This window comes from Periophthalmus magnuspinnatus, chromosome 21 (genome assembly GCF_009829125.3).
Source record: "Periophthalmus magnuspinnatus isolate fPerMag1 chromosome 21, fPerMag1.2.pri, whole genome shotgun sequence".
NCBI lineage: Eukaryota > Metazoa > Chordata > Actinopteri > Gobiiformes > Gobiidae > Periophthalmus > Periophthalmus magnuspinnatus.
This window is the reverse complement of record NC_047146.1, coordinates 2,067,090-2,079,565: the sequence shown is the minus strand read 5'-3', so window position 1 is coordinate 2,079,565 and position 12,476 is coordinate 2,067,090. Positions and strand designations below refer to the sequence as shown.

At 44.2% G+C, this 12,476-nt stretch overlaps 2 protein-coding genes across 7 annotated transcripts in view; one reads left to right on the top strand and one right to left on the bottom strand.

Moving 5' to 3' along the window:
• Window positions 1–12,476, bottom strand: part of LOC117389177 (tensin-1) — a 239,718-nt gene that overhangs the window by 163,426 nt on the left and 63,816 nt on the right. For 5 of the 6 annotated variants that reach the window (XM_055230572.1, XM_055230573.1, XM_055230576.1 and 2 more), the window contains exon 2: window positions 10,727–10,841. The exons of the other annotated variant lie outside the window; for it this stretch is intronic. In XM_055230572.1, coding sequence (XP_055086547.1) covers window positions 10,727–10,841 — 115 coding nt within the window. The remainder of the gene's footprint in view (window positions 1–10,726; window positions 10,842–12,476) is intronic. 6 annotated transcript variants of the gene reach the window in all.
• LOC117389174 (tripartite motif-containing protein 16-like) lies at window positions 2,957–4,645 on the top strand. The gene has a single exon (XM_033986793.2). It carries the CDS (start codon window positions 2,990–2,992, stop codon window positions 4,613–4,615), a length of 1,626 nt encoding a protein of 541 aa, XP_033842684.1. The 5' UTR covers window positions 2,957–2,989; the 3' UTR covers window positions 4,616–4,645.

Sequence of the window (12,476 nt, the reverse complement as noted above, 5' to 3'; positions counted from 1 at the left end):
GTTTAAACTGCTCTTTGATCACCCGCATTATCAGGCTGATGCCGCTTCTCACCTGTTAAGTTTTGCTCAGGGATCCAGGTCTGTGGCAGATTACACAATTGAGTTCTGGACATTGGCTGCAGAGCTGGACTGGACCAACAGTGCGAAAACTTTCCCCTCGCTTCCTGGGCCCATTCACCAATCACCCACCATCATAAATCCAGCAGTCTTCCTCCGTCTCTCCCCATCCACCCTACTTTTCACATGTCCCAAATCAAGCCTGTCTATACCAGTGACCTTTTTAAAGGCAGTGGCCACCAGCATCTGACCAGAACTGAAGAAGTGACTTGGATGAGCAGAGAATCGTCTTCACTTCTACAAGATTTGTCCAGTTGACAGATTTAACTTTGTCGTTTGCTCTGGATCAGACCTGGACGACTGAGGGTTTACACAGACACAGGAGAATAAGGATCACTCAAACATGAATCACTCTAAATACAACTTTGAGCAGTTAAATGTTAAGAAAAACAACTATAACACGGTTAAAAGAATAAGTCCATTTTAAGAAAAAACTGACATTTAAAGCTGCATTATGTAGCTTTTCTGGCGGGTCGTCTTCCACCTTCTTGTTTCTATGGAGATAATATTGCTTTGCCTTGAATGTTCCACATTGAAACACAGAGCACAAGGTCTCAGTGCACTGTCACAGCAGTGCCATCTAGTGGACAGCTCCATATGTGCAGCAGCAGATGGAAACAAAATGAACTCAGCCGCTGCTACAGAGAATGGACAAAATGAACTCATCACGATTTCAGTATTTTTGACTAGTTTGTATTTAGTTGTCTGTTATATTGTCTCTGGGTCTGGATTTGTGGAATTCAGTGCATTTCTGAATAGTTGTTTTAGTTTTCTTACATGAAAAGTTGAAAGTGAAAACAAGAAACTTCAACGATGACTAATTTAAAACTGAAACAAAGCCAAAGATTTATTGCAGATCTGTAGACGGCAGGTTCCAGACAAACAAAATGTACAGATGTGTTGTGACTGAATGAATCATCATAACACATTATTCAGAAATGCCAAATCACCACCAGCAATCACAGAATCGGGGTTTACCTGGACCACAGTGCAGGGGTTTTGGCGTTTTACAGCATCTCTGAAAGTACCATGAGCCTCCTCCACAGAGTCCAGACCAGGTTCACTCGGCCTCTCTACGCTGGGGTCAGGTTTGGTCCTGGAGCCACTGCACATTTCCCTAAACTGAAATAGCAGCTTTGTTCTCCACAGTTTGATCAAATTTGTGCCTTTTATTTTTAACCAATTAGACACAGATTTTTAAATACTTTTCATGAAGTTTGTGCTTTTAATCGATTCTCAAACTCGTATCAAAACTACTTTAGACATTTGAACATTTCCTGAGTAACTTTGAATGGTCTTGGTCTGAATCAGAAGTAGAATAATTGTAAAGACAGAACTGTTCTTTTGTGTGTTACTGTTCATAGTAATATTGGAAAACTAAACTCTGTATATTTGACTATTCTGTATTATTCTCTATAGGGACGCACTGAATATCAGGATCAGGTATCGGTTCAGTCGATATCCCGGTGGGGCTTTAATTGGACGTAATGAGACGATTTCCAGGCTGATTTTGGCCCAGAACGTGTCATAATGTTTGAACTTTTCTTCGTACAAAGCTGTTCAGTCTGATGTGAAGGTGAAATAACAGTTACATAACACTGTCGAATCTCTGCTGTAAAAACTCAACTGTATTTTAAGGAAATAAGTGACATTTTCTGTCCCTGCGCTGGTATCGGTTCATATCGGTTTGAGCAGATACTTTTGTTTTAACTTTGAGCTTCATTTCTACTTTGAATTGTGTTCTTGTTCCTCATGTAATGTAAGTGTGTGTGTGGGAGGGGTGTGTGTGTGTGTTTGTGTGCGTGTGTGGGGGGGGGGTCATTTATCACAGAATGAGTCACATTGGTTATATAAAGGTGAAGGTAAACAGGACCATCTTTACACTGGAACTTTTCACTCAAATAAATTCACAAATCAATCTGTTTCATGTGGATTTTTCTGTCTCTAAATATAACATTTACTACAGAATCTTAAATATAATGATGTTAACTGTGTTTTAGTGAAATGAGTAAATCAAATATTGAAATGTGAAAAGGTTACATCACATATTTAAACAGGGTCAACGTCTTTAGTGTAGAAGGACAAAAATATACAAGAGCAGTGATTAGGACCAAGTCTTTACTCAAACAAAATGAGTCAAAGTGAAGACAAACAGCGGCTCATTTGTCCTGTTGAGTTTAGATCAGAATGTGGTTCTGCTGGTCTGTCAGGCGCTCATTAAAATGACACGAGTCAAGTCCAAATGTCTCATGTCTTTGACTGTTTCTACTGTCTCTATATCACAATAAAAAGAAATAATACAAATGAAATCAAATGACACGAGGAAATGTGCTGTCCTCACCTGTTAGGAGTTAAAGAAGATATTTTTGTTATGAAAGAGAATCCTTCCTTAAACAGAAATGGAGCCTGAGACATAATCTCTCCCCCGTCTACAACTCCATCCTCAGACCCAGAACAAAGAGAACAATAGCAGGGTCGTTGAGGGCTGAATAGGGTCGTTTCAGCTGAAACTGGAGACAAAAGCTGTTTGCAGTTTCAGTGTAGTTAGCCCCTCCCCTCAGATAGATTTAAAGGCAGTGGCCACAGCATCTGACCAGAACTGAAGAAGAGACATGGACGAGCAGGGAAACGTCTTCACTCCTACAGATTTAACTTCTTTGTTTGCTCTCTTTTGTAGAGTTTGACTTGTGCCCAATGACCCTGTGTGTGTGACTGTAAACTGCTCACACAGTCTCTTTTGAACTCTGATAAAACATGTGTGTGTGCCTTTAAGAGGCGTGGCTTCCTGCTTCCTCCACACAGAGCTGTGGGTGCAGCTCTCACTCTTAGGTTTTGTTTCTGTCGAAGTCAAACTGTTTCTGATCCAGGAGAGATGGCGCAGAAAGCACTCGACCAAGAAGCCTTTTCCTGCTCCGTGTGTTTGGATCTACTGAAGGATCCTGTGACTATTCCCTGTGGACACAGCTACTGCAGGAACTGTGTCCAACAGCACTGGGACCAAGAGGACGAGAAGCAGCTCTACAGCTGTCCTGAATGTCGCCTCAGCTTCAGCCCCAGGCCTGCCCTGGGTAAAAACATCATGTTAGCAGCTGTAGTAGAGCAGATGAAGAAGACAGCGCCCCCTGCTGCCCTCTGCTATGCCGGACCTGAGGATGTGTCCTGTGATGTGTGCACTGGGAGGAAGCTGAGAGCTGTCCAGTCCTGTCTGCAGTGTGTGGCCTCTTACTGTGAGCGCCACCTACAGCCTCATGATGAAGCTGCAGCTTTAAAGAAACACCAACTGGTGGCGCCGTCTCACAGGCTCCAGGAAAACATCTGTTCTCAACACGACAAAGTGATGGATCTATTCTGCCGCATTGACCAGCAGCTGCTCTGCTCCCTGTGTGTGGACCAACATAAGGGTCATGTCATAGTGACCTCTGCCTCAGAGAGGGCTCAGAGGCAGGCAGAGCTGCCGGTCACGAGGGCCCTGCTGCTCCAGAGCGTCCAGGACAAAGAGACAGGCCTGAATAGGCTCCAACAGGAGGCCCAGGACATCAGGAGCTCTGCCCAGACAGCAGTGCAGCGCAGCAACGACAGCTTCAGAGACATGGCCCTTCTCCTGGAGAAAAGACGCTCTGAAGTGGAGCAGCAGATCCGCTCCCAGGAGGACACCCAACTGAACCGAGTCCAAGAGCTCCAGGACCAACTGCAGCAGGACGTGAGGGGGCTGAAGAGGAGCCTCTCTGAGCTGGACACACTGGAGTTCACCCAGGATCATAACCAGTTTATACAGCGCTACGCTTCACTGTCCTCACTCACAGAGAGAATAGAGCCAGCCACCTTTTACGCAGGGGACCGGGGATACTTCGAGGAAGTGACCAGAGCTGTGTCCAAGCTCAGGGACACACTCCAGCTCACTCTGAGTCCAGTCCAGGTTTTACTGCCTCAACCTTTGATCAGCTCCAGAGAGGACTTCTTGCAATATTCTACAGAAATCACTCTGGACCCAAACACAGCTAACCATTCTATGTCTCTGTCTGATGGAAACAGAAGAGGAACACATTTGAGAGAAGACCAGAGTTATCCAGATCTTCCAGACAGATTCAGTCACAGGTGTCAGGTCCTGAGCAGAGAGAGTCTGACGGGCCGCTGTTACTGTGAGGTGGAGTGGAACGGGGGGTATGTTTGTATAGCAGTTTCATACAGAGAGATTAAGAGGAAAGGAGGCGGTAATAAATCTAGATTTGGAAACAATGATAAATCCTGGACCTTAGAGTGTGAAAGAACCGGTCGTTCATTTAGGTTTAATAGAGTGAGGACCCGGGTCTCAGGTCTGGACTGGTCCAGAATCGGGGTTTTCCTGGACCACAGTGCAGGGGTTTTGGCGTTTTACAGCGTCTCTGAAAGTACCATGAGCCTCCTCCACAGAGTCCAGACCAGGTTCACTCAGCCCCTCTGTATTGGGCTTGACCTTGCTTATATTGGAGACACTGCACATTTCCCTAAACTGAAATAGCAGCTTTGTTCTCCACAGTTTGGGATCAAATTTGTGACTTTTATTTTTAACCAATTAGATTCAAATTTTTAAATACTTTTCATGAAGTTTGTGCTTTTAATCGAATCTCAAACTTGTATCAAAACTACATTAGACATGTCAACATTTATCGATACTGAAAAACTGTCAATTAATTTCAGAATGAGCAGAAACTTTTGTTTTAACTTTGAGCTTCATTTCTACTTTGAATTGTGTTCTTGTTCCTCATGTAATGTAAGTGTGTGTGTGTAAAAGTTCCTCATTTATCACAGAATGAGTCACACTGGTTTTATAAAGGTGAAGGCAAACAGGACCATCTTTACACTGGAACTTTTCATTCACAAATAAATTCACAAATCAATCTGTTTCATGTGGATTTTTCTGTCTCTAAATATATCATTTATTACAGAATCTTAAGTGAGAAAGTCTTGGCTTGTGCTCAGTGGGAAATTGCAGCGTTGAAACAGCAAAGTACAAGGACGACAAGGAGAGGAATAAGAATGACGAGTGTTAAAAGAGCTCAGTTAAACAGGTATTGTCCTACAGGAGAAGAACATCCAGGGGGTGTGGAGAAGTCTAAAGACTATCTCAGGCTTCAAAGCACCTCCTGCCCAGGCGGAGGGGGGCCTGCTGTGGGTGAACGACCTCAATTCTCACTTCCAGAGATTTGATCAATCACCCACCCCTCCCCCCACCCAGCTGCCCGCTCTCCCCTCCCCGGCTGGACAATGGGGAACTCCTGCACCTCTTCACACCTCTGCCTCTGCTCTTCAGCCCACCAGTACACATGGACTCACCCATCCCCCCAGCCTGCCACTGTCATTTTCTACAGCCCAGGTGAGACTGGAGCTCGAGAAGATCAGACCCAGACGGCATCAGCTCCAGGCTCCTGAAGTCCTGTGCAGATGAACTGTGCGGAGTTATGGAGCACGTCTTCAACATGAGCCTAAAGCTGAGGGTGGTACCACAACTCTGGAAGACCTCCTGCGTGGTACCGGTGCCCAAGACGCCACAGGCGAAGGAGCTCAGCAGCTTCAGGCCGGTGGCTCTAACATCTCACCTGATGAAGACACTGGAGAGACTGGTCCTTGGCCACCTCCGCTCCACCGTGAGCTCAGCGATGGACCCGCTGCAGTTTGCGTACCGGCCTGGCGTCGGAGTGAAGGATGCCGTCATCTACCTGCTGCACCGCTCACTGTCTCACCTGGAGAACCCCGGCAGCACTGTGAGGATTCTCTTCTTTGACTTCTCCAGTGCTTTCAACACCATCCAGCCACTGCTCCTGAGGGACAAGCTGGAGACGGGGTGGACTGTGACCTGCAGACTGGAGCCTGGACTATCTCACAAACTGGCCCCAGTTTGTGAGACCCGAGAACTGTGCGTCTGACCTCATGACCTGTATTTGTTATTTAATTACCTTTATTTAACCAGGATAAAAAAAAACTCATTGAGATTAAAAATATTTTTTCAAGAGTGTCCTGGTCAAGAAGCAAAACATGCACAGGACACAGACACACTCATACACAGCACACACAGTCACAAGATAAAACATCAGACCTAATTGAAACATTTGCAAATTGAAAGCTTTCATAGTCAATTAAAAGTCTCTTAAATGAGTTCAATGAGATCATATCCTTTAAGTTCAAGTCTCTCTGCAAATCATTCCAAGATTGCGCTGCAGAGTGTCTAAAAGTGTTTTTTTCCCAGCTCAGTGCAAACTCTGGACACAGAGAGCAGGAACAAGTCCTGAGAGCACAGACTGTGAGCAGTACGACGCTTTACTTCTATGAGCTGCTGAATGTAAGGACCAATCCCAGAATAGATTTATAGATGAAAAGATACCAATGTTTTAATCTACGAGTAGTTATCGAGGGCCATCCCACTCAGGCATACAAAACACAGTGGTGGGTCAACGACTTTATGTTTGTTATAAAACGTAACGCACCGTGATAAACAGTATCCAAAGCACGTAAAGCATCTGCAGAGGCTTTCATGTAAATCACACCACCAAAATCAAGAACAGACAAAAATGTTGCCATCACAAGTTTGCTCTTAGCCTCAAATGATAAACAGGATTTAATCCGGAAGTAAAAGCGCAATTTTAATTTTAATTTATGAACAAGTTTCTCAATATGAGGTTTAAATGTTAAGTTGTCCTCCACAAGAATCCCAAGGTATTTATACTTAGTTACCATTTCAATCAAATGACCATCACTTGTTGTAATTGGAATTACATTTTTATCTTTAGATTTAAGTTTGGAAAAAAGCATACACTTTGTTTTATTCGAATTCAGAACCAATTTTAATTGTGAAAAAGTTGTTTGCAAATGGTTAAACGCCATTTGAAGTTTGGTCAGTGCGAGCTCTACTGTAAGTGCTGAGGTGTACCAGACTGTGTCATCAGCGTACATGTGTAGATTAGCATCAATTATGTTTTTATCTAAAACATTTATGTAGATTATAAAGAGGAGTGGCCCTAGGATGGAGCCCTGCGGTACTCCTGAGGATACTTTAAGAAAGCTTGATTTTAGATTTTAAACCTTCACACCCTGTAATCTATCAGTCAAGTGATTTGAAAACCATCCCACAGCTTGGTTTAAAGTCCTACACTGTGCAGTTTTTGTTTGAGCACAGTGTGGTTCACTGTATCAAAGGCTTTGGACAGATCTACAAAAAGTGCAGCGCAGTGATGTTCGTTGTCTAAAGATTCTGAGATGTCATTTAAAACCTTGAGAGCTGCGGTTGCTGTGCTGTGCTGCTTTCTAAAGCCTGATTGTGAGGGATTTAGGATTTTGGATAGCACAAGGAAATCTTTTAGTTGACTGTTTAGAAGTGATTCCAATACTTTTGCCAAAATAGGTAATTTGGATATCGGTCGATAGTTGTTTAAATTTGAGGGGTCTCCTCCTTTATGAAGGGGTAGGACGTATGCTGTTTTCCAGATTTGAGGAATTTTATTTGTGCACAGAGATAAATTAAATAAAAATGTTAATGGGAATGCGATGGAATCTGCTGCAGATATTAGGAACTGTGGTTCTAATTCGCCAGGACCTGCTGATTTAGTAGCCCTTGTTACTTCAAACGTCGTAAGTGGACTGAATGAAAAATTTGTGTTGGAGGTATTTGATACTCTAAAGTAGGAGTGTTAGACTGACTTGTTGGCTCAAACAATGATCCAGATGCGATAAAATGTTCATTAAAACATGAGAGCATTTCAGATTTGTTAGTGATATTTTTATCTTTATAGTTTATATTTGGGGGGAGCTCAGCTCCTACATTATCTTCATTTAAAGATTTTATTACCTTCCAGAACTTTGATGGGTTGTTAAGGTTTTCAGTTGTGTTTTCAAGGAAATGGTTTGATTTCATTTTACGAGTCATAGTAGTACAGGCATTATGTAGCCTTCTGAAATCTAACCAATCAGTAGTATTTTTAGTACATCTAGCTTTTGCCCATGCTAGATTTCTCTCTCGAAACTTGTCTGCTAAATCTGAACTAAACCAAGGATTATTACGTAGTGTGGGGGCGCCCCAGGGCACTGTCCTCGAGCCCTTTCTTTTCACCCTTTACACTGCAGACTTCAGACACAACACGGACAGCTGTGTCCTGCAGAAGTTTCTGATCTCTGAGTCTCTGAGTCTCTGATGACTCTGCCATCATTGGCCTCATCAAGGATGATGACGATGTGGAGTACAGAGGACTAACACAGGACTTTGTGGACTGGTGTCAGAAGAACCACCTCATCATCAATGCAGAGAAGACCAAGGAGATGGTGGTGGACTTCCACAGACAACACTCTACTGCCCCCTCAGTGAACATCCAGGGAAGGGACACTGAGAGAGTGGACTCATACAAGTACCTGGGTGTTCATCTGAACAAAAAAAAAAAAAAAAAGACATTTAAAGCTGCATTATGTAGCTTTTTTGGTGGGTCGTCTTCCACCTTCTTGTTTCTATGGAGATAATATTGCTTTGCTTTGAATGTTCCTCATGCCAACACAGAGCACAAGGTCTCAGTGCACTGTCACAGCAGTGCCATCTAGTGGACAGCTCCATATGTGCAGCAGCAGATGGAAACAAAATGAACTCAGCCGCTGCTACAGAGAATGGACAAAATGAACTCATCACGATTTCAGTATTTTTGACTAGTTTGTATTTAGTTGTCTGTTATATTGTCTCTGGGTCTGGATTTGTGGAATTCAGTGCATTTCTGAATAGTTGTTTTAGTTTTCTTACATGTGCAAACAAGTGAAAACAAGAAACTTCAACGATGACTAATTTAAAAAAAAACAAAGCCAAAGATTTATTGCAGATCTGTAGACGGCAGGTTCCAGACAAACAAAATGTACAGATGTGTTGTGACTGAATGAATCATCATAACACATTATTCAGAAACGCCAAATCACCACCACCATTCACTCACCGCACTGAGACAAAACAGTGTCTTGCCTAAGGACACAACAGCATACACTAGGGCTAATGTGGTACATGGTTTTCCCAGCAGTCTCTCATCCAAGTACTAACCAGGCCCAGCCCTGCTCCAGAGGCAGTGATACCATTAAGCAGGAGTACGTGCCTAGAGTCACACAAACTGAAGGGAACCAAATCAGTTCTACTTCAGGGTCAACGATGGTCTCAGCACATTTGATATTCTCTTAATATCACAAATAATGAGCTGTTTACTTTTACTTTTTTAAATACGAAAACGGCCTCAAATTGATAAAATGTCTGTGTGGTGAGGACTGGTGAGGACGTGTGAGGACATGTGTGTGGTGAAGACGTGTGAGGACATGTGAGTACGTCTGTGTGGTGAGGACATGTGAGGACGTGTGTGTGGTGAGGACTGGTGAGGATGCGTGAGGACGTGTGTGGTGAGGACGTGTGTGTGTGGTGAGGACGTGTGTGTGTGGTGAGGACGTGTGTGGTGAGGACGTGTGAGGACGTCTGAGGACGTGTGTGTGTGGTGAGGACGTGTGTGTGTGGTGAGGACGTGTGAGGACGTGTGTGTTGTGAGGACGTGTGTGTGGTGAGGACGTGTGTGTGGACGTGTGTGTGGTGAGGACGTGTGTGTGGTGAGGACGTGTGTGTGGCAAGGACGTGTGAGGACGTGTGTGTGGTGAGCACATGTGAGGACGTGTGCGTAGTTAGGACATGTGTGTGTGGTGAGGACATGTGAGGACGTTTGAGGACGTGTGTGGTGAAGACATGTGAGGACGTGTGTGTGGATAGGACGTGTGTGTGTGGTGAGGATGTGTGTGTGTGGTGAGGACGTGTGTGTGGTGAGGACGTGTGAGGACACGTGTGTGTGGTGAGGACGTGTGTGCGTGGTTAGGAAGTGTGAGGACGTGTGTGTGTGGTGAGGACGTGTGAGGACGTGTGTGTGTGGTGAGGACGTGTGAGGACTTGTGTGTGTGGTGAAGACGTGTGTGTGTGTGGTGAGAACGTGTGTGTGTGTGGTGAGGACGTGTGTTTTAATTATCTACTCTTTATAGTTCTTTTGTTGACCAACCATAAATTTGCAGTTTTCCGTTTCAAAACTATCCAAACCCGAGCATGCGCTGCCATCAGAGTCCACTACGATTTCAAGTAGTATGTGACATCACACAGCTTCTGATTACAAACACCTGGCTGCAGGGGCGGAGTTTGATGTGTGTGGAAAAAAAACAAAACTTTAAACGAGGGATTTTACTTGTATGGGGCATTAACCGCCAACACGTAACACGTTTAGATCAAGTTTCTTTTTCTTGTTTTGAAAATGAAAAATAATAAAAGAATAATCGTGAAATAATAATCCCGCTTTTTGGTGTTGAATACTTCAGGTTAGCTCGGGTTAAACTAGCGCAGCATGTCCAAACTGTGGCCCGTGGGCAAAATGCAGCCCTCAGACCGGTTTTTCTCGGCCCTTGAGCTTCCAGGTGAATCGGCCCATATTACCTTAACAGTACTTTTTACCGTATATTTCTGAAAATCTACTTTAACTAGCTCATATCAGATATTTAACGTGTCCCCCTGAACTAGAGCGTTTCTAGCGTGTTCTGTGGTCACGTGATCCCATCCCGTTCACAGCGCGTGGGCCGTGCTGCGTTCACTGACCTCTGCAGATGAGGCCGTCCTGGAGGATGCTCTGTTTGCACACGCTGCACACTTTGGACTTCTTGAAACTCTTCTGTCGGAACGTGTGTGAATGCAGCACCTCCAGCTCCTCCGGCTGAAAACACAAACACGTGAAAAAAACGTCAGAATATTTAGATTTACAGACCGGTGCCAGGTGCTAACCGTTAGCGCGCTCTGGAGTGGACATATGGCGGCCATATTGGAGAAGAATTCAATATGTGAAATCTAGACAATCTGCAGCTCAAGGGCAAGTGCAGTCGATATGAAGAGGACACGGAGCCCTCCACCACAAAAGTACGACAGAACTTCAATTTATACAGTTCCCTGGGTTAGTGCACAGTTTTACTTAAAGAATATATAAAAGTTAAAAAGTTAAGAAACATATATAATGTGGAAAAAAACACTAAATCAACTGTTTTAATGCTACTGTTCCTGGTGCTTTTTTGGTAAATTTTTGTCCAAACTGGGTAAAACTGCAGCTTTCTGGTTAAAAACTGAGTGTGTGCTGCCCCCTGTGGCCACTGCGATTTTAAGTGCTATGTCACATGACACAGCACTGCCCTGATTACAGTCAGGTGTTTCTGATACAAACGCCTGACTGCAGGGGCGGAGTTTCAAGCGTGGATACTCATTAGACCAATCACAATGTTTCTTACACGTACAGACTCCGCCCCTACTCCAGGTACTGTCGAGTTTAGCAGCTTTATTTGAAATGTGGTTGTGGGCGGAGTTTAAGAGTTTATTCAACGTCTGTGGTCCTTCTGAAGTGTATTTATACAGTGAGGCAAAAAAGTATTTGAACACCTGAGAAAATCAATGTTAATATTTGGTACAGTGGCCTTTGTTTGCACAGAGGTCAAACGTTTCCTGTAGTTTTTCTCCAGGTTTGCTCACACTGCAGGAGGGATTCTGGCCCACTCCTCCACACAGATCTTCTCTAGATCAGTCAGGTTTCTGGGCTGTGGCTGAGAAACACGGAGTTTGAGCTCCCTCCAAAATGTTCTATTGGGTTTAGGTCTGGAGACTGGTGAGGCCACTCCAGAACCTTGATGTGCGTCTTACAGAGCCACTCCTTGGTTCTCCTGGCTGTGCTTCGGGTCATTGTCATGTTGGAAAACCCAGCCACGACCCATCTTCAATGCTCTGAGGGAAGGAGGTTGTTCCCCAAAATCTCACAATACATGGCCCCAGTCGTCCTCTCCTTATACATTGCAGTCGTCCTGTCCCATGTGCAGAAAAACACCCCCAAAGCATGATGTTTCCACCCCCCTGCTGCACAGTAGGAATGGTGTTCTTTGCATGATACTCTTCTTCCTCCAAACATGACGAGAGGAATTAAGACCAAAATGTTCTATTTTGGTCTCATCTGACCACATGACTTTCTCCCATGATTCCTCTGGATCATCCAAATGGTCATTGGTCAAACTTAAGACAGGCCTGGACATGTGCTGATTTTAAACCATGACGTCTCAGTGTAAATCAGACAGGCTCTTTTAAGGCTGACCATGATGCCCTTGGCTTTTTCAGAACGTGACAGTGGTGGGAAATGCTTTTTTGTATTTTTCATCAACTCACGATATCACATTAGAGAGAAAAATTTAAATCTTTCGCTGGACAAAGCTTTTCTGGACGACTGAGGGATTTCACAGACATAACTGTTACAAATCAGCCTTGTCATACGCTCGGCCAAACCCAGCTCAAACATGGCCGCCCACTGAAGTGAACAAGC